Source organism: Bombina bombina, chromosome 2, assembly GCF_027579735.1.
Source record: "Bombina bombina isolate aBomBom1 chromosome 2, aBomBom1.pri, whole genome shotgun sequence".
Lineage (NCBI taxonomy): Eukaryota > Metazoa > Chordata > Amphibia > Anura > Bombinatoridae > Bombina > Bombina bombina.
Window position 1 is genome coordinate 1,309,299,839 of NC_069500.1, and position 22,709 is coordinate 1,309,322,547.

At 36.6% G+C, this 22,709-nt stretch overlaps 1 protein-coding gene across 4 annotated transcripts in view; it reads right to left on the bottom strand.

Annotated features, from left to right (window-relative positions):
- Positions 1–8,369: 8,369 nt before the first annotated feature.
- The window catches only part of JAKMIP1 (janus kinase and microtubule interacting protein 1), a 441,501-nt gene continuing 427,161 nt past the window's right edge, over positions 8,370–22,709 (bottom strand). For all 4 annotated transcript variants that reach the window (XM_053704153.1, XM_053704152.1, XM_053704150.1 and 1 more), the window contains one exon: positions 8,370–8,601. In XM_053704153.1, the coding sequence (XP_053560128.1) occupies positions 8,569–8,601 (33 nt within the window). In that variant the 3' untranslated portion in view covers positions 8,370–8,568. The remainder of the gene's footprint in view (positions 8,602–22,709) is intronic.

Sequence of the window (22,709 nt, forward strand, 5' to 3'; positions counted from 1 at the left end):
AATAGACCAGGGAGGAGCCATAGTAGTTGCATATCTAGACTTTAGCAAAGCATTTGATACTGTCCAACAAAACAAAGTATTCACAAAATGTATTGCCTTGGAGTAGATACTAAGATTGCTAAGTGGGTAGAATGCTGGCTTAAAGATAGAAGGCAGAGGGTTTCAATTAATGGAATACATTCAAATGAGGGGTCAGTTACTAGTGGTGTTCCCTAAGAGTCAGTTCACTGATGAACATGTTAAATAAAACAGGCCCAAGATGGTGCTTATTGTTAGCTATAAAAAGGTAAAATACCAGGGGGCATTTGCCCACTCTTGCTTACTTCGGGATGTCCATGACACAAGAAATCTATTTTCTGGGATTAGAAATGCAAATGTCTGTATTATGACACCACATTTATATGCAAATGTCTGTATTATATGTCACCAAATTCAAAGCCCATATTTTGGGCATGATCATAATTTTGATGGGCATAACTAATTTAAATGGCAGCTGTACCAATAGATTGAAATGACTTACAAAAGGAAGTCATAAAGCATCCAACCAGCATACAGTGCTTTTGGAATCTTATAAACTGGAATGCAGAATGTGGGACATGTTAAGAGAAGGAAAGGTATTGAAACACAAAAGAATTATGAAATAGAGAATCTTATTTTTAACACTAGAATACCCTATTAGGTAACAATATTAATCAGGGCTTGCACACCATATTTTAAGTTTCCCAGTATCAATGTCAAAATCTGGCCTTGTAAGTATGGATTTGATGAACAAATCTCCTTTAGTGACTGGAAATGCTGAAAAATTGAAGTAAAGTGATTGTCTATTTTTATCTTTAGGTATAAAGAATAGCCTAAGGATATTATTAGCCTAAGCATAAAATGATTAAGAAACATGCACAAAATAATAATAATGTTTCTTTTATTACCCTATACAATAATAATGTAAACATTTTTTTTACAAAGACATTGGCACATCCTTCAGCAAAAGAAATTCTAGATGTGAGACCTAGATGTACTTATAGGAGAGCTCCTACCCTCAAATATATACTCACTCCTAGTAAAGTGGTGATAAGTTAAACTCCCAGGATGAACAGTGCTGGGTCTCCACTTTATCTTCTATTATAGGTTCTTACAAGAGCGGAAAGGGCCCACTGTAAGATGTGTGATTACATCACTCCTGGTGCTACACATTTTACTTCTAGATGCACTAACCCTATCCTTAGTCATATGACTTGTGCCTCTTCATGCATTGTATATTTATTATCTTGTAGTTGTGGTACGCAATATATAGGCCGTACCAGTAGTTGGTGTTAGATGGAGCGAACATTGTTGCTGTCTTAATCACAACTTTGAATCTCATCATGTTATCACTCATTGTTATAATAACCACTTTGGTGATAAATCTATTTACACTATCACTATCACAATTCAGCACATACTAAGATCACCTTATTACAAAAGATTTACACGTTTGAGACATAGGAAGTCTTTTTGGATCTATAAACTCTAAACTTTGACTCCCTCTGGTCTCAACTCTAACATGTCTATTGCTGCTTTTTATTAAATTCTCTGATTTTTATGTTTGTGCACAATTCCAAGTTTGTGCACGTTTTTATGTTTGTGCACATCTTAGGTAGCATTGATTATTATTATTATTTTCCTTTTTATTTACTGTATCACTGTTTTTTTCATAGTTACACATATTTCTGATTGTTACTTCTAGCTCTGTGTTGTTATTATCATAACTATTTTGCACCTAATAGTGTTTTTGTTTGCACTTTCTCTGTGCTTGTTGGGCGCCCACAGGCTTACACACATTATATATGCAATATCTATTGTTATATTGTTGTTATGATTTTCTGTTTATTTTTTATTAATGTATATTTTATTCTTAACTTCATCTATTTTTGTCCTCTATATTTTTTACATTTTTGATGTGTGTGCCTTTCCAATTACAGCTTGTATGTTTTTAAATTATTGTATCACACTATCAGCTAGATTACGAGTTGTGCGTTATGGCTCTTAACACTGAAAATATGGTATTTTCAGCGTTAAAACAGCACCGCAGCCATTACATTATCTTGTTGGTATAGGTGTAATGCAAGCCTTTTAGCCTGTAACGCAACATCAGTACCGCACTAGTAAAAATGAAGTTTTTTAACAGGATTCCCATAGCGCCGGTATTACGAGTTTTGTGGTGAGGCTAAAAAGCGAGCTTTACATTCTAAAACGACAAGATCCGTAACGCCATCTAAAGTCAGTAGTTATGAGTTTTACGCTACAAAGATGTAACATAAAACTCATAACTAATGTGTTAAAAAGTATACTAACAACCATAAACTACCTAATAACCCCTAAACCGAGGCCCTCTCGCATTGCAAACACTATAATAAATGTATTAACCCCTAATCTGCAACTCCTGATTTCGTCACCACCCTAAAAAAATATTAACCCCTATTCTGCTGCTCCTTGACATCGTCACCACTATAATAAACTTTTTAACCCCTAAACCGCCACCCTCCCGCATCGCAAACACTATTGAAATATTATTAACCCCTAATCTGCCGTCCGCTCACATCGCCCCCACTATACTAAAGTTATTAAGACCTACACCGCCGCCACTATAATAAGCCTATTAACCCCTAAACCGCAAGCCCCCCACAACGAAATAAACTAAATTAAACTAGTAACCCCTTAACCTAACGTCCCCCTAACTTTATATTAAAATTACAATTTCCCTACCTTAAGGGACAGTCAACACAAGAATTGTTGTTGTTTTAAAAGATAGATAATCCCTTAATTACCAATTCCCCAGTTTTGTATAACCAACACAGTTATAATTATACACGTTTTACATCTGTAATTACTTTGTATCTAATCCTCAGCAGACTGCCCCCTTATTTTGGTCATTTTGACAGACTTGCATTTTAGCTGACTCCATGGTAAATTCACGTGCATGAGCTCAATGTTATCTATATGAAACACGTGAACTAATGCCCTCTAGTGGTGAAAAACTATCAAAATGCATTTAGATTAGAGGCGGCCTTCAAGGTCTAAGAAATTAGCATATGAACCTCCTAGGTTTAGCTTTTAGCTAAGAATACCAACAGAACAAAGCAAAATTGGTGATAAAAGTAAATTGGAAAAATGTTTAAAACTACATGCCCTATTTGAATCATGAAAGTTTTTTTTGGACTTGACTGTCCCTTTAGATTAAATTAAAACTTACCTGTCAAATAAAAAAAACTAAGTTTAAACTAAAATTAAACTAATATAATTATTAAACTAAAATTAAACTAACTGCCAATTAAATTAAACTAAACTACACATTAAAAAAATCCTAACACTACTCTAAAAATTACAAAATATCTAATTACAAAAAATAAAAAAGACAATTGCAAAAAATAACAAACACTAAAGTACGAAAAATAACAAACAAAATTCTCAAAAATAAAAAGATTTACACCTAATTTAATAGCCCTATCAAAATAAAAAAGCCCACCCAAAATAAAAAACCCTAGCCTACAATAAACTACCAATGGCCCTTAAAAGTTAAACAGCTCTTTTACTTGTAAAAAAAAATACAAAAACCCCCCAACAGTAAAACCCACCACCCAACCAACCCCCCAAAATAAAAAAAACTAACTAACAAAAACCTTATCTACCCATTGCCCTGAAAAGGGCATTTGGATTGGCATTGCCCTTAAAAGGGAATTTAGCTTTTTTATATGCCCAAACCCTAAGCTAAAAAAAAACCCGAACCCACGAAGATCCACTTACAGTTTTTGAAGTCCCGCTTGAACGATCTTCATCCCGGCGGCGAAGTCCTCATCCAAGCGGCCTCTTCAATCTTTATCCAGGCGGCATCTTCTATCTTGATCCCGGCTCCATCCTGAAGACATCCGGTGCGGAGCATCCTCTTCATACGGTCGCTTCCGTACACTGAATCTTCAATGCAAGGTACGCGATCCAAGATGGCGTCCCTTGCATTCCTATTGGCTGAAATATTTGAATCAGCCAATAGGAATTTTGAGCTGCTAAAATCCCATTGGCTGTTGATTCTATTGGCTAATTTTTTATTATTTTGGATATTCGTTTATTTTGTGTAATGTATTTTTTGGGGGGTGTTTGTTTGTTTGTTTTTGTAGCAAAAGAGCTGTTTAACTTAGGGCAATACCTACAAAAGGCCCTTTTAAGGGCCATTGGTAGTTTATTCTAGTTTAGGCTTTTTTTTTATTCTGGGATGATTTTATTTATTTTTTAAAGGACATTAGAATAGGAATATTTTTTATTTTTTTTTGGATAATTTCGTTTTTTTGTAATGGTGGTTTATTTTATTTTTTGTGATTTTAGTGTTTTTTTATTTTTTTTTATGTTAGGTTTTAGTGTAAGGTAGCTTAGGTTTTATTTCACAGGTAAGTTTGTATTTACTAACTAGTCTACCTAGTTAAAATAAATACAAAATTCCCTGTGAAATAAAAATAACACCTAAGCTAACTACAATGTTACTATTAGTTTAGATTAGGGGTTAATAACTGTAGGCAGGTGTCGGTGATGTCGGTGGGGGGCAGATTAGGGGAGTTTAGACGTAGGGTTTATGTTAGGGGGTTTACAAGTTAGTTTTCTTTACCTATAAACATCAATGGGGTTGCGTTACGGAGCTTTTCTTTCTATGATCGCAGGTGTTAGACTTTTTTCTGACCCGCTCTTCCTATTGATGTCTAAGGGGGAACGTGCACGAGCACGTCAAAACAGAGCTTGTATTTGGTGCGGTATGGAGCTTAAAAGCACCATATCGCCCGCACAAGCCGGGTTTTTTAAAACTTGTAATGGCAGCGCTTTAGGGGATTCTATAACGCCTCTTTTGTTGCGTTCATTAATTTCCCTATAGCGCTTAAAACTCGTTATCTAGGCGTATGTGACTACATCCTATTGTGCTGAGAAACATGTTGCTTATGTTTTTTACTAAGTTTTAACCTTTTTTACTACCCCACTTGCTGTAATATATACTGGCTTTTTGTGGTAAACATATTGATTACTCACTCTATTACAAGTTTTCCTCCACTAGCCACATGGTGGTATACGGATTCAGCGAGACTTGGTGACATCACACGCCAAACATAAGATGCTCTTGTGGACGGAGGAGAAGCCTTCATCTTGACCCCTTTGTTCCAGCAGTGCCACTCTGAGTTTAGCTGAAAAACTCTAATCTTCCAGCACACCCCACAAGCACTACAGATTTTAAGATGCATGTGTTTGATATAATACTTTTAAAAGTACTTGTGATAATGTTAGTGTCTGTTGTCAATTTGCTTTTCTATAGTTTTCTAGTCTTTATGGAGCTGACATCTTGTGGTGTCTTTCAGTATTGCATGTGAAGGTAAGAGTAGATTTGTCTTTTAGACCATCCACAAACATTATCTGGAGGAAGGATAGACTGTCCTAAATACAATTATATAATTGCAAACAAACAAATACAATGTACTGTATATGTACAGTTCTAAAACTCACCCATAATTTTAACTATAAAACAAATATCTAAAAAGACTAGGGTTGCTCTAAAAAGACTAGGGTTGCTCTAAAAAGACTAGGGTTGCTCTAAAAAGACTAGGGTTGCCGCCCTTTCTGGAAAAAAATTACCAGCCACCCAGCATAAATAATTATACAGCATATATTACGACTTAAAGCTGCTAGCACTGATATTTAATAATCATTGGATAACAATTAGATTCTAACACACAATAAATTTCCCATAATATAATTTTTATTTCTATGTTTAGTCTTCATTTTTAACTTTGACCTGAGCTTTAAAAATACTGTGTCAGTAAATTACCGGCTGGGTGGTAACCCTAAAAAAGACAAATAATTTAAATTTTTGCACCAACCATCTGATCTCTAGAGTCATGTGACCCTTTATTTGCAGAAAAGAGTCTCTACCCATTGTTTTTTGAGAGTCCATTTGCTATATCAGCTTATTTTTTAAAATACTTTAATATTCACCATTTTAAACAACCATGTGGGCTGTGTTACCCATAGACCAGGTGCCTCATGATTTAATGGATTCATTTATTGCTTTAGAAAGAGAAAAAGGTTAATTCCCTCACATGCATTTTATTCATTTATTTACCGAATTTCATATGTAATGAGCTAATGTCACCTTTTATAAAGGCAATGAACTACTTAGAAATACTTAGAAAGTCTTATGTTTCTTAAGGGTAAATTGGTTTATTTTTGGTCAAGATAAATGTAAAGTTTCATAATCTTCCCATGTTCAGTCTAATCTAAAACTAGTCTCTAATAGGCTAAAAAAAACTGCTGACCATGTGATAACCAGTAGCTTGTGTAAGTCCCCAGTTGAAAAATAATATTTTTCTAGAAAGTAGTTAAATGCCCCTAATGGATAATAATAAGTTTATTAAAATTAAACTTTTTCCTCTTACATAAATCTTACATACAATTACTTATTCCACTCTGTATATAGCTAGTCAGAGTCAGCATTGTGTGCAATTCAGGAGACTGTATCTTCAAAAGGGTGTAAACTAGAAGCTTCAAATGAGGGCTATTAGAATGGTATAAAAAATAAAACCTTCAAGTAAATACTTCATGCTGTTTGGTTTGAGAGGTGAGAAGGGGTAGAGATAAATATGTGATAGAAATGTTTAAATTATAAAAGATTTAAAACAGGTTAGAACAAGGAACACAAAAACAAGGGGGCATGATTTGAAGATGGCAATTTGTAGGAGTCATTGGATACAGAAACAGTAGTCAATGTATGGAATAGATATCCAGTAGAGATGGTAAGTACAAATGTAGTAAAGGAATTCTGGGAATAGATATAAGGCAGTAAACATTCCAAAGCTTCACATACTCACTGTTCTAAAGAAGGGTTTCAATTTGTCCAATCAATTAGAAAGACAGATAATTGTAACAGATAATTGTACGTTTGAAGTGACCTGCTTTCAATACAATCAAAGATTTATAAGTTTATAAACATTATTTAGTGTGTGTGTGTGTATATATATATATATATATATATATATATATATATATATATCTGTATATATCTCTATACTGTATCTATACATATATGTGTGTGTGTGTGTGTGTGTGTATATGTATATATATATATCTGTATATATCTCTATACTGTATCTATATATATATATGTGTGTGTATATGTGTATATGTATATATATATATCTGTATATATCTCTATACTGTATCTATATATATATATATGTGTGTGTGTATATGTGTATATGTATATATATATATCTGTATATATCTCTATACTGTATCTATATATATATATATATGTGTGTGTATATGTGTATATGTATATATATATATCTGTATATATCTCTATACTGTATCTATATATATATATATGTGTGTGTATATGTGTATATATATATATATATATATCTGTATATATCTCTATACTGTATCTATATATATATATATGTGTGTGTATATGTGTATATGTATATATATATATCTGTATATATCTCTATACTGTATCTATATATATATATGTGTGTGTATATGTGTATATATATATATCTGTATATATCTCTATACTGTATCTATATATATATTAGTGTGTGTGTGTGTGTGTATATGTATATATATATATCTGTATATATCTCTATACTGTATCTATATATATATATATGTGTGTGTATATGTGTATATGTATATATATATATCTGTATATATCTCTATACTGTATCTATATATATATATGTGTGTGTATATGTGTATATGTATATATATATATCTGTATATATCTCTATACTGTATCTATATATATATATATGTGTGTGTATATGTGTATATATATATATATATATATATATATATATATATATATATATATATATATATATATAAACACACACACTGATCTGCTAAATCCACACTAAGACTGATAATTTATTTTCTCTTTCAATGAGTCTGTTTATAGACTGCTAGACTATATTTAAAAGCACAATAAACACCTCTTTTTAGTAAAAATGTATTTTGTTCCATGCTCCCTAACAGACCAAAAAGTAAATTCTGTACCTAACAAATCAGAGAGCTGGTTTAGGCAAGTTGCAGCATTTTTATTACAGATATTTTGCTTTTTGGCCTCTCTATGGAGTTTGGTACAAAGCACAACCTTTGTGCACAAAAGCAAGTGGTGTTTAACATCCCTTTAAGTATCACTGAACTGTTGTATATAAAAGACTGTATTGTATCATTATCTTCTGGGATTGGTCTTCTAGTAAAATCCTCTTCTTTAGATGCTTGAGTGAACTGTAAATGATGTCATCAGAAAATGTCACCTTTCTGCCCATACTGACTTTTTCCACAATGAAGACAATAAAGACATTTAATATTTTATTTTCTATCTTTTAATACATTTTATTAGAATCCTTTAAGAGAAGGTTGATTTCTGTACAACAAATTTAGTCCAGTTAAAAACTAAATTGTTACAAAACTCAAAATATAAGTTGTCTGGAATTTCCCACCAGTCCAATGAGTTAAAAAATATTTGTGTGTCCATTTTTGGCAGTTGCAGAAGAATCAAATGAACATCCCATGTGCTCTTTTCAAACCCTATAAGTAAAAGAGAACAATGTAAGTGAAGCTATATTTACTGTGAGCCAGTATTAAACACAAACATTACATCTTAGGTATGCTGTTATCAATGCATATTTAAGTTAGTTTCTCCCTTTGTAATTATATAGTTTTCACAACTGAAGAGTTTGCTATTAATACAAACACAAAACACAGCATCTAACCCCTTTTACACCCTTTGGACCTTTTCCATTAGTAACCCATACAGTCAGTGCTATTATTTTACCCCCTTTACTGGTATTAGTGTGCAGGGATTTAAAGATTATTTCTAATTGTTGTGGCTATTCCAATCAATTAGAAGATCTATATCAAGGGATTTGCAAAGTTTTCTCAGGGTATTTAAATCTAATGACCATCCAACCCATTATAAGACATTGTTTCACTTTGCAAATGGGTCAAACACATACGGCTAGATTACGAGTCTTGCGTTATGAGTAAAAAAGCAGCATTAAGCCTCATAACGCTGCTTTTTTACTACCGCTGGTATTACGAGTCTTGAAGATTTAGGGGCACCACACACTTTTTTGGCCTTACCGCACATCAACGTACGCAAATTGCGTATAGTCTTTTTTCAATGGGACTTCCATAGCGCCGGTATTACGAGTTTGTCCTGGGAGGCCAAAAAGTGAGCGGTACACCCTATCCCGTCAAGATTCGTACCGCATTTTAAGATTCGTACCGCATTTTAAAGTCAGTAGTTATGAGTTTTACACTACAACGCTGTAGCATAAAACTCATAACTAAAGTGCTAAAAAGTACACTAACACCCATAAACTACCTATTAACTCCTAAACCGAGGCCCTCCCGCATCGCAAACACTAAAATTAAATTATTAACCCCTAATCTGCCGCTCCGGACATCGCCGATACTATAATAAACATATTAACCCCTAAACCGCCGCACTCCCGCCTCACAAACATTAGTTAAATATTATTAACCCCTAATCAGCTATCCCTAACATCGCCGCCACCTACCTACATTTATTAACCCCTAATCTGCACGTCGCCGCCACTATATTAAATTTATTAACATCTAAATCTAAGTCTAACCCTAACACCCCCTAACTTAAATATAATTAAAATAAATCTAAATAAAAATTACTATCATTACCTAAATAATTCCTATTTAAAACTAAATACCTATAAAATAAAACCTAAGCTAGCTACAATATAACTAATAGTTACATTGTAGCTAGATTAGGGTTTATTTTTATTTTACAGGCAAGTTTGTATTTATTTTAACTAGGTAGACTAGTTAGTAAATAGTTATTAACTATTTACTAACTACCTAGCTAAAATAAATACAAATTTACCTGTAAAATAAAACCTAACCTAAGTTACACTAACACCTAACACTACACTACAATTAAATAAATTACCTAAATTAAATACAATTAACTTAATTAAATTAACTAAATTACAAAAAAACCCCCACTAAATTACAGAAAATATAAACCAAATTACAAGATCTTTAAACTAATTAAACCTAATCTTATAGCCCTATCAAAATGAAAAAAAAACACCCAAAATAAAATAAAACCCTAGTCTAAACTAAACTACCAATAGCCCTTAAAAGGGCCTTTTGCGAGGCATTGCCCCAAAGAAATCAGCTCTTTTACCTGTAAAAAAAAAAATACAAACAACCCCCCCAACAGTAAAACCCACCATTCACACAACCAACCCCCCAAATAAAACCTTAACTAAAAAAAACTAAGCTCCCCATTGCCCTGAAAAGGGCATTTGGATGGGCATTGCCCTTAAAAGGGCATTTAGTTCTATTGCAGCCCAAAGCCCTAACCTAAAAATAAAACCCACCCAATACACCTTTAAAAAATCCTAACACTAACCCCCGAAGATTCACTTACCGGGAGAAGTCTTCATCCAAGCGGCAAGAAGTCCTCAACGAAGCCGGCAGAAGTGGTCCTCCAGACGGGCAGAAGTGGTCCTCCAGACGGGCAGAAGTCTTCACCCAGACGGCATCTTCTATCTTCATCCTTTCGACGTGGAGCGGCTCCATCTTCAAGACATCTGGCACGGAGCATCCTCTTCAATCAACGTCTTCTTGCTGAATGAAGGTTCCTTTAAATGACGTCATCCATGATGGTGTCCCTTAGATTACGATTGGCTGATAGAATTCTATCTATCTAAATGATGTCATCCAAGATGGTGTCCCTTAGATTCCGATTGGCTGATAGAATTCTATCAGCCAATCGGAATTAATTGAAAAAATCCTATTGGCTGATTGGATCAGCCAATAGGATTGAACTTCAATCCTATTGGCTGATCCAATCAGCCAATAGGATTGAGCTTGCATTCTATTGGCTGATTGGAACAGCCAATAGAATGCGAGCGCAATCCTATTGGCTGATTGGATCAGCCAATAGGATTGAAGTTCAATCCCATTGGCTGATCCAATCAGTTAATAGGATTTTTTCAACCTTAACTCCGATTGGCTGATAGAATTCTATCAGCCAATCGGAATCTAAGGGACGCCATCTTGGATGATGTCATTTAAAGGAACCTTCATTCAGCAAGAAGAAGTCGATTGAAGAGGATGCTCCACGCCGGATGTCTTGTAGATGAAGCCGCTCCGCGTCGGAAGGATGAAGATAGAAGATGCCGTCTGGGTGAAGACTTCTGCCCGTCGGGAGGACCACTTCTGCCCATCTGGAGGACCACTTCTGCCGGCTTCATTGAGGACTTCTTGCCGCTTGGATGAAGACTTCTCCCGGTAAGTGAATCTTCTGGGGTTAGTGTTAGGATTTTTTAAGGGAGTATTGGGTGGGTTTTAGTTTTAGGTTAGGGCTTTGGGCCGCAATAGAGCTAAATGCCCTTTTAAGGGCAATGCCCATCCAAATGCCCTTTTCAGGGCAATGGGGAGCTTAGGTTTTTTAGTTGGGGTTTATTTGGGGGGTTGGTTGTGTGGGTGGTGGGTTTTACTGTTGAGGGGTTGTTTGTATTTTTTTTTACAGGTAATAGGGCTGATTTCTTTGGGGCAATGCCCTGCAAAAGGCCCTTTTAAGGGCTATTGGTAGTTTAGTTTAGGCTAGGGTTTTTTTTATTTTGGGTGGGCTTTTTTGATTTTGATAGGGCTATTAGATTAGATGTTTTTAGTATTTAGTAACTATTCTACCTAGTTAAAATAAATACAAATTTGCCTGTAAAATAAAAATAAGCCCTAAGATAGATACAATGTAACTATTAGTTATATTGTAGCTAGATTAGGGTTTATTTTATAGGTAAGTATTTAGTTTTAAATAGGAATTATGTAGGTAATGATAGTAATTTGTATTTAGATTTATTTAAATTATATTTAAGTTAGGGGGTATTAGGGTTAGACTTAGGTTTAGGGGTTAATAAATATAATATAGTGGCGGCGACGTTGGGGGTGGCAGATTAGGGGTTAATAAATGTAGGTAGGTGGCGGCGATGTTAGGGGCGGCAGATTAGGGGTTAATAATATTTAACTAATGCTTGCGAGGTGGGAGTGCGGCAGCTTAGGGGTTAATAATATTTAACTAGTGTTTGCGATTGTGATTATAGTGGCAGCGACGTTAGGGGCGACAGATTAGGGGTTAATAACATAATGTAGGTGGTAGCGATGACCGGAGCGGCAGATTAGGGGTTAATAAGTATAATGCAGGTGTCGGCGATGTCGGGGGCGGAAGATTTGGGGTTAATAAGTGTAAGATTAATGGTGTTTAGACTCGGGGTTCATGTTAGGGTGTTAGGTGTAAACATAAAATGTGTTTCCCCATAGGAATCAATGGGGCTGCATTACTGAGCTTTACGCTGCTTTATTGCAGGTGTTAGACTTTTTTTTCATCCGGCTCTCCCCATTGATGTCTATGGGGAAATCGTGCACGAGCACGTACAACCAGCTCACCGCTGACTTAAGCAGCGCTGGTATTGGAGCGCAGTATGGAGCACAATTTTGCTCTACGCTCACTTCTTGCCTTTTAATGTCGGGTTTCTGAAAACCTGTAATACCAGCGCTGTCGGAAAGTGAGCAGTGAGAATAACGTGCAAGTTAACACTGCACCCCTCATACCGCAAAACTCGTAATCTGGCCGATAGTTAGTTGCATGCCCAGATGCAATGCATTCCAAACCTCAGTGCAGGACATAGCCAGTGAACCAATTAGAAGTATATCTATTCACCAGCCATGTCGCCTCCTCTAAAGAACTCCATCTGTGCAACTTTAATTATGTGTTTAACTTCTTTGAAGGGGCCATATTACAAGTGGCACGCTAATGATAGCGCATGTCACGATAAGCAGTATCACATATTACTGGCACATAGTGAGGAAAAAAATATATTTGCTTAAAAATAAAATACTGTTACAAAAACACAATTTATGCTTACTTGATAAATTATTTTCTTTCGGAATGATAGACCATAGAGTCCATAACATGTGGGATATCATTTCCACCAAGAACCCACACAAGAGCTTAAAGGTAAAGGGACATGAAGAAACCCAATTTTTGTGTATCATGATTCAGATAGAAGCAAATTGGAAACTTTTTAAAAAAAAATGGTATTCTCTATTATCCAATTTGCTTTGTTCTCATGTTTATCTTTGTTGAAGAGATATATAGATAGGTAGCATGCACATGTCTGGGGCACTTCATGATAGGAAATAGTGCTGCCATCTAGTGCTCTTGCTAATGTATAACATTGTAGACACGTGCACACTCCTTATCTTACCTTCCTGCTTTTCAACAAAGGATAACAAGAAAACAAAGAACATTTGCTAATAGAAGTACATTGGAAAGTTGTATGTTCTATCTGAATCAGGAAATATAAAATTTGGGTTTTATGTCCCTTTAAATTCTCTTCCAGCTACCATCTCTCCACAGTTTAACGCATAGCCGAGCAGAAAATAGGAAACAGATAGGTAGGAAAGACAAAAGCAGGGTCTATAGAGGTGCAATTTAGAACGGTTGCCCAAAAATTTGAAACGGCAGGGCCTATAGACTATCATAATTCCAATGATAGTCCATGTTAAGGTATGGGTGGGACACTTTTCTGGTAGTTCTTATTTATCAGACACTGCGGCCTGAAGGACATTCCTGCCAAAAGGTGCTTAGAAAAGAAGCAAAAACATCAAAGCGGTAATATTTTGAGAAGATATGCAGAGAAGACCATGTTGGAGCTTTGCAAAATCTGCTCTAAAGATGTATCATTTTAAAAAGCCCAGGAAGTCGCAACTGATCCTGTAGAATGTGCTGCAATACATTTAGGGGTGACTTTCCCACCACCAACTAAGCCTTGTGAATTACCTATCTGAGCCAAGAGGCCAAAGCTACAGTAGTAACCTTCTGGCCTTTACGAGTCCAAGAGTAATAAACAAATAAACTGGAAGATTGTCTGAACTCTTTAGTAGCTTGAAGATAAACTTCAATGCTCTGACTACATGAAGATTATGTTAAATTCATTAGCATTAGTAGGATCTGGACACAAAGAAGGAACAACAATATCATGATTGATATTTTCTGAAGAAACTACCTTATGAACAAAACCATATGGAGAATCACTGGATAAAGCTGATTTCTTTCATGTAATTAACAAGAGTCCATGAGCTAGTGACGTATGGGATATACATTCCTACCAGGAGGGGCAAAGTTTCCCAAACCTTAAAATGCCTATAAATACACCCCTCACCACACCCACAAATCAGTTTTACAAACTTTGCCTCCAAGGGAGGTGGTGAAGTAAGTTTGTGCTAGATTCTACGTTGATATGCGCTCCGCAGCAAGTTGGAGCCCGGTTTTCCTCTCAGCGTGCAGTGAATGTCAGAGGGATGTGAAGAGAGTATTGCCTATTGAATGCAGTGATCTCCTTCTACGGGGTCTATTTCATAAGGTTCTCTGTTATCGGTCGTAGAGATTCATCTCTTACCTCCCTTTTCAGATCGACGATATACTCTTATATTTACCATTTCCTCTACTGATTCTCGTTTCAGTACTGGTTTGGCTTTCTACAAACATGTAGATGAGTGTCCTGGGGTAAGTAAGTCTTATTTTCTGTGACACTCTAAGCTATGGTTGGGCACTTTATTTATAAAGTTCTAAATATATGTATTCAAACATTTATTTGCCTTGACTCAGAATGTTCAACTTTACTTATTTCCAATCAGTCAGTTTCATATTTGGGATTATGCATTGAATTATCATATTTTTTCTTACCTCAAAAATTTGACTTTTTTCCCTGTGGGCTGTTAGGCTCGCGGGGGCTGAAAATGCTTCATTTTATTGCGTCATTCTTGGCGCAGACTTTTTTGGCGCAAAAATTCTTTTCCGTTTCCGGCGTCATACGTGTCGCCGGAAGTTGCGTCATTTTTTGACGTTATTTTGCGTCAAAGATGTCGGCGTTCCGGATGTGGCGTCATTTTTGGCGCCAAAAGCATTTAGGCGCCAAATAATGTGGGCGTCTTTTTTGGCGCTAAAAAATATGGGCGTCATTTTTGTCTCCACATTATTTAAGTCTCATTATTTATTGCTTCTGGTTGCTAGAAGCTTGTTCACTGGCATTTTTTTTCCCATTCCTGAAACTGTCATTTAAGGAATTTGATCAATTTTGCTTTATATGTTTTTTTCTTTTACATATTGCAAGATGTTCCACGTTGCAACTGAGTCAGAAGATACTACAGGAAAATCACTGCACAGTGCTGGAGCTACCAAGCTAAGTCTGCTATAAACTTTTGGTATCTGTTTTCTCCAGCTGTTATTTGTATTGCATGTCATGTCAAACTTATTAATGCAGATAAAATTTCCTTTAGTACTGTTACATTACCTGTTGCTGTCCGTCAACATCTAATTTTCCGAGTGTTCCTGATAACATAAGAGATTTTATTTTTTAAATCCATTAAGAAGGCTATGTCTGTTATTTCTCCTTCTAGTATACATAAAAGTCTTTTAAAACTTCTCTTTTTTTCAGATGAATTTTTAAATGAACATCATCATTCTGATACTGATAATGGTTCTTCTGGTTCAGAGGTTTCTGTCTCAGAGGTTGATGCTGATAAATCTTTGTATTTGTTCAAGATGGAATTTATTCGTTCTTTACTTAAAGAAGTGTTATTTGCATTAGAAATAGAGGATTCTGGTCCTCTTGATACGAAATGTAAACGTTTAAATAAGGTTTTTAAATCTCCTGTAGTTATTCCAGAAGTGTTTTATCTCCCTGATGCTATTTCTGAAGTAATTTCCAGGGAATGGAATAATTTGGGTAATTTATTTACTCCTTCTAGACGTTTAAGCAAATTATATCCTGTGCCATCTGACAGATTAGAGTTTTTTGGGACAAAAATCCCTAAGGTTATGGGGCTGTCTCTACTCCTGCTAATGTACTACTATTCCTATGGCAGATAGTACTTCATTTAAGGATCCTTTAGATAGGAAAATTGAATCTTTTCTAAGAAAAGCTTACTTATGTTCAGGTAATCTTCTTAGACCTGCTATATTTTTAGCGGATGTTGCTGCAGCTTCAACTTTTTGGTTAGAAGTTTTAGCGCAACAAGTAACAGATCATAATTTTATAGCATTATTATTATTCTATAACATGCTAATAATTTTATTGGTGATACCATCTTTTGATATCATTAGAGTTGATGTCAGGTATATGTCTCTAGCTATTTTAGCTAGAAAAGCTTTATGGATTGAACTTGGAATGCTGACATGTCTTCTAAGTCAACTTTGCTTTCCCTTTCTTTCCAGGGTAAATAATCATTTCGTTCCTTTCCTCTCAACAAGGAACAAAAGCCTGATCCTTCATCCTCAGGAGCGGTATCAGTTTGGAAACTATTTCCAGTTTGGAATATATCCAAGCCTTATAGAAACCTATAGCCAGCTCCTAAGTATCTATGAAGGTGCGGCCCTTATTCCAGCTCAGCTGGTATGGGGCAGATTACGTTTTCTTCAAAGAAATTTGGATCAATTCCGTTCTTAATCTCTGGTTTCAGAAACATTGTTTCAGAAAGGTACAGAATTGGCTTCAAGTTAAGGCCTCCTGCTAAGAGATTCTTTTCTTTCCCGTGTCCCAGTTGACACAGCAAGGCTCAGCATTTCTGAAATGTGTTTCAGATCTAGAGTTGGCTGGAGTATTTATGCCAGTTCCAGTTCTGGAACAGGGGCTGGGGTTTTATTTTATCTCTTCATTGTACCAAAGAAGGTCAATTCCTTCAGACCAGTTCTGGATCTATCATTATTGAATCGTTATGTTAGGATACCAACATTCAAGATGGTTACTGTAGGACTATCCTGCCTTTTGTTTAGCAAGGGCATTATATATCTACAATAGATTTACAGGATGTGTATCTGCATATTCCGATTCATCCAGATCACTTTTAGTGTCTGAGATTCTCTTTTTAGACAAGCATTACCAGTTTTGTGGCTCTACTGTTTGGCCTAGCCTCAGTTCCAAGAATTTTTTTCAAAGGTTCTCGGTGCCCTTCTTTCTGTAATCAGAGAATAGGGTTTTGGTATTTCCTTATTTGGACGATATCTTGGTACTTGCTCAGTCTTCTCATTTTCGAAGAATCTCATACGAATCGACTTGTGTTGTTTCTTCAAGTTCATGGTTGGAGGATCAATTTACCAATCAGTTCATTGATTCCTCAGACAAGGGTAACCTTTTTAGGTTTCTAGATAAATTCAGTGTCTATGACTCTGTCCTTGTCAGACAAGAGAAGTTTAACATTGATATCAGCTTGTCAAAACCTTCAGTCACAATCATTCCCTTTGGTAGCCTTATGCATGGAAATGTTGGGTCTTAGGACTGCCGCATCAGATGCGATCTCCTTTGCTCGTTTTCACATGCGACCTCTTCAGCTCTGTATGCTGAACCAATGGTGCAGGGATTACTCAAAGATATCTCAATTAATATCTTTAAACCGATTTTACGACACTCTCTGACATGGTGGACAGATCACCATCGTTTAGTTCAGGGGGCTTCTTTGTTCTTCCGACCTGGACTATAATCTCAACAGATACAAGTCTTACAGGTTGGGGAGCTGTGTGGGGGTATCTGACGGCACAAGGGGTTTGGGAATCTCAGGAGGTGAGATTTCCGATCAATATTTTGGAACTCCGTGCAATTTTCAGAGCTCTTCAGTCTTGGCCTCTTCTGAAGAGAGAGTTGTTCATTGTTTTCAGATAAGACAATGTCACAACTGTGGCATACATCAATCATCAAGGAGGGACTCACAGTCCTCTGGCTATGAAAGAAGTATCTCGAATTTTGGTTTGGGCGGAATCCAGCTCCTGTCTAATCTCTGCGGTTTTTATCCCAGGTATGGACAATTGGAAAGCGGATTATCTCAGTCGCCAAACGTTGCATCCGGGCGAATGGTCTCTTCACCCAGAGGTATTTCTTCAGATTGTTCAAATGTGGGAACTTCCAGAAATAAATCTGATGGCTTCTCATCTAAACAAGAAACTTCCCAGGTATCTGTCCAGATCCCGGGATCCTCAGGCGAAGGCAGTGGATGCATTTTCACTTCCTTGGAAGTATCATCCTGCCTATATCTTTCCGCCTCTAGTTCTTCTTCCAAGAGTAATCTCCAAGATTCTGAAGGAATGCTCGTTTGTTCTGCTGGTAGCTCCGGCATGGCCTCACAGGTTTTGGTATGCGGATCCTGTCCGGATGGCCTCTTGCCAACCGTGGACTCTTCCGTTAAGACCAGACCTTTTGTCTCAAGGTCCTTTTTTCCATCAGGATCTGAAATCCTTAAATTTAAAGGTATGGAGATTGAACGCTTGATTCTTGGTCAAAGAGGTTTCTCTGACTCTGTGATTAATACTATGTTACAGGCTCGTAAATCTGTATCCAGAGAGATATATTATAGAGTCTGGAAGACCTATATTTCTTGGTGTCTTTCTCATCATTTTTCTTGGCATTCTTTTAGAATACCGAGAATATTACAATTTCTTCAGGATGGTTTAGATAAGGGTTTGTCCGCAAGTTCCTTGAAAGGTCAAATCTCTGCTCTTTCTGTTCTTTTTCACAGAAAGATTGCTATTCTTCCTGATATTCATTGTTTTGTACAAGCTTTGGTTCGTATAAAGCCTGTCATTAAGTCAATTTCTCCTCCTTGGAGTTTGAATTTGGTTCTGGGGGCTCTTCAAGCTCCTCCATTTGAACCTATGCATTCATTGGATATTAAATTACTTTCTTGGAAAGTTTTGTTCCTTTTGGCCATCTCTTCTGCCAGAAGAGTTTCTGAATTATCTGCTCTTTCTTGTGAGTCTCCTTTTCTGATTCTTCATCAGGATAAGGCGGTGTTGCGAACTTCTTTTGAATTTTTACCTAAAGTTGTGAATTCCAACAACATTGGTAGAGAAATTGTGGTTCCTTCATTATGTCCTAATCCTAAGAATTCTAAGGAGAAATCGTTGCATTCTTTGGATGTTGTTAGAGCTTTGAAATATTATGTTGAAGCTACGAAATCTTTCTGTAAGACTTCTAGTCTATTTGTTATCTTTTCCGGTTCTAGGAAAGGCCAGAAAGCTTCTGCCATTTCTTTGGCATCTTGGTTGAAATCTTTAATTCATCTTGCCTATGTTGAGTCGGGTAAAATTCCGCCTCAGAGAATTACAGCTCATTCTACTAGGTCAGTATCTACTTCCTGGGCGTTTAGGAATGAAGCTTCGGTTGACCAGATCTGCAAAGCAGCAACTTGGTCCTCTTTGCATACTTTTACTAAATTCTACCATTTTGATGTATTTTCTTCTTCTGAAGCAGTTTTTGGTAGAAAAGTTCTTAAGGCAGCGGTTTCAGTTTGAATCTTCTGCTTATGTTTTTTGTTAAACTTTATTTTGGGTGTGGATTATTTTCAGCAGGAATTGGCTGTCTTTATTTTATCCCTCCCTCTCTAGTGACTCTTGTGTGGAAAGATCCACATCTTGGGTAGTCATTATCCCATACGTCACTAGCTCATGGACTCTTGTTAATTACATGAAAGAAAACATAATTTATGTAAGAACTTACCTGATAAATTCATTTCTTTCATATTAACAAGAGTCCATGAGGCCCACCCTTTTTTGTGGTGGTTATGATTTTTTTGTATAAAGCACAATTATTCCAATTCCTTATTTTATATGCTTCACACTTTTTTTCTTATCACCCCACTTCTTGGCTATTCGTTAAACTGATTTGTGGGTGTGGTGAGGGGTGTATTTATAGGCATTTTAAGGTTTGGGAAACTTTGCCCCTCCTGGTAGGAATGTATATCCCATACGTCACTAGCTCATGGACTCTTGTTAATATGAAAGAAATGAATTTATCAGGTAAGTTCTTACATAAATTATGTTATTTCATCGGTTTAAAGAGAGAACCTTGCAGAACAGAAAGAACTAAATTCAAATTCCAGGGCAGAGAAATAGGTCTTACAATTAACCTAATTCTTACTAGTGCATGAGCAAAAGTCTGAATATCAGGAAATTTAGTTAACTTTCTATGAAAGAACGGATAAAGCAGAAATGTTAACCTTTAGGGAGCTAGCAGACAAACCTTTGACAAGGCCATCTTCTAAAAACTGAAGAATTCTAGGAATCCTAAAGGAATATGAAGAAAAACCTCTGGATGAGCACCATTCAAAGTATGCTCTCCAAAAAATGTTAACATTTTTTTGGGTAACAGGTTTTCTGGCTTGAATCAAAGTGTCAATAACTGAATCAGAGAACCATCTATTTTTTTAAACTAGGTGTTCAACCTCCACACCGTTAAACTTAGAGATTTGAGATCCTGATGGAAAAGAGGATTTGAGACAAGAGATTATCTCTTAGAGGAAGAAGCCATGGAGAAGAGGACATCTGCACTAGATCCGCATACCATGTTCTGTGGGGCAAGGCTACATCAATCAAGATTACCAAAGTTGATTCAAGCAATTACTCTTAGAAGTAAACCAAATGGAGGAAACAGATACGTCATTTGAACCTTTGAATCTCTTGACCTTGCACAATACATTGTATGTTTGTGATTTTAAATGGTAGGCCATCAGATCTATGTCCAGTAGACCCCATTTGATCTCCAATTGGTTGAAATTGTCCTGATGTAGAGACAACTTTCCTGGATGTACTGACTTACGGCTGAGGTAATCCACTTCCCAACTGTTCACTCCTGGAATGTGAACTGCTAATAGGGAGCATTGATTCTTCTCTGCCAAAGACAGAATCTGAGATACTTTCTGCATAGCCAGTGGACTGCGGGTACTCCCTTGATGATTTATGTAGGCCACCATCGTGATTTTTTCTGACTGGAAAAGGATACATTTTCCTGTTTTAAGAGGGGCGAGGACTGAAGAGCCTGAAGAATCACTTGGAATTCCATAATGTTGATTGGTAACCTTGCCTCCAGAGGTGACCAAACTCCTTGTGCTCTTCGAGAATTCGAGACCACACCCCAGCCTGAAAGACTGACATCTGGCATCACAATGGCCCATGACTGGTAAAGAAAGGACACCTCAAGGGTCAAAGAAGGACCTTGTATGTACCGAAAGAGATTGTCTATCTGACAGACAAATGCAGAGCAATCTGCTGTTCCAATTGCAGATAATTCTTTGAGCACTGATTGAGCATAGATAATTGAAGAGGTCCCAAGTGGAAGTGGGCCAAGGGAACCACATCCAAAGCCGCAACCATAAGACCCACTAACTCCATGCATTAAGCTACTGATGGAAAAGAAGCGCGTTTCAGGGACAGACATGCCTTTTGAAGTCTTAATCTGTGATATTCCGTCAGGAATAGATGCATTAGGACTGAATCTATGATGACTCATAGAAAGGACCCCCTTGTAGCTGGAGTTAAAGAGTTCTTTGGCATATTGATTCTCCAACTGTGTTTTTAGAGAAAAGATAGTAGCCTTTGAGTATAAGCAATAGCTAGAAGCAGGGAAGGAGCTTGCAATAAGATCTCGTCCAGATAAGGGGCAATTGAGATCCCCTGAGCTCTGATCACCACCAACAATGCTCCTAAGACTTTTGTGAAGATGCAAGAAGCTGTAGCCAGACCAAATGGAAGGGCTAAAAATTGTAATGGAAACCTTAGGAATGGATGGTGATCCTTGTGGATAGGGATGTGCAGGTATGCATCCTTAAGGTTTATAGTAGACATGAATTGATCCTGTTGGATTAAGGGTACATTTGTCTGCATGGCTTCAATCTTGAAAGTGGTGACCCTGAAACACGTGTTTAGGGTTTTAAAATCTAAAATAAGTCTGAAAGTTCCTAGTTTCTTTGGGAGAATGAAAAGATTGGAGAAAAACTCTTGACCCTGTTGAGACACAGGTATACAGAAAATTACTCTCATATCCTCTAAATCTTGAACACATTGCATAAAGGCAGCTGCTTTAGCAGGATTTTTGGGGACATGAGACAGATGGAATCGTCCTTGAAGAGGCATGGAGCGAAAGCCTACCCTGGAATTTGATGTTTTTAAGCCAGGCCTTCTGAAAAAGACTAAGTCTGCCCCTACCAGAACTGAATCGGGTCTGGGAGCCGCACCTTCATTTTGTATTGGCTTTGGACTTCTTGTTCTTTGCCCATGAAGAAGCAGGCTTCCAGACCAGCTTGGGAGACTCAGGCTTTTGAGAAGAGGAAGACTTCTGTTCTCCACAGGAATGAAAGAATGAAACCTATTATTTGGTCTGTTCTTTACCTTAGATTTCTTGGCCTTAGGGAAAAAAGCTTCTTTCCCACAAGAAACATTCTTAATAATTGAGTCCAAATCAGAACCAAATAGAATCTTCCCGTAGAAGGAAAGAGACATTAACCTATTTTTTGAAACCATGTCTGCTGGCCATGATTTTAACAATAAGGCAATAACAGCCATAGACATGTTCTTAACATCTATCTTGATGATGTCCATTGCTGCATTACATATAAAGGCGTTAGCCATTTTGAGAGCTTTAATGCAATTCTGGAGTTCCTCAGCAGATGATTGTTCAGAAACCATTTTAGACCACACCATAGGGCTCCTGCTGGGGCCACACAGCTAGCTTAAGCAGAAGACCTGTCTGAAGAAAGAGCTTTCTCAAGAAAGACTCCATATTGCAGTACATTGTATCCCCAAAAAAGGTGCAATCCTCCAT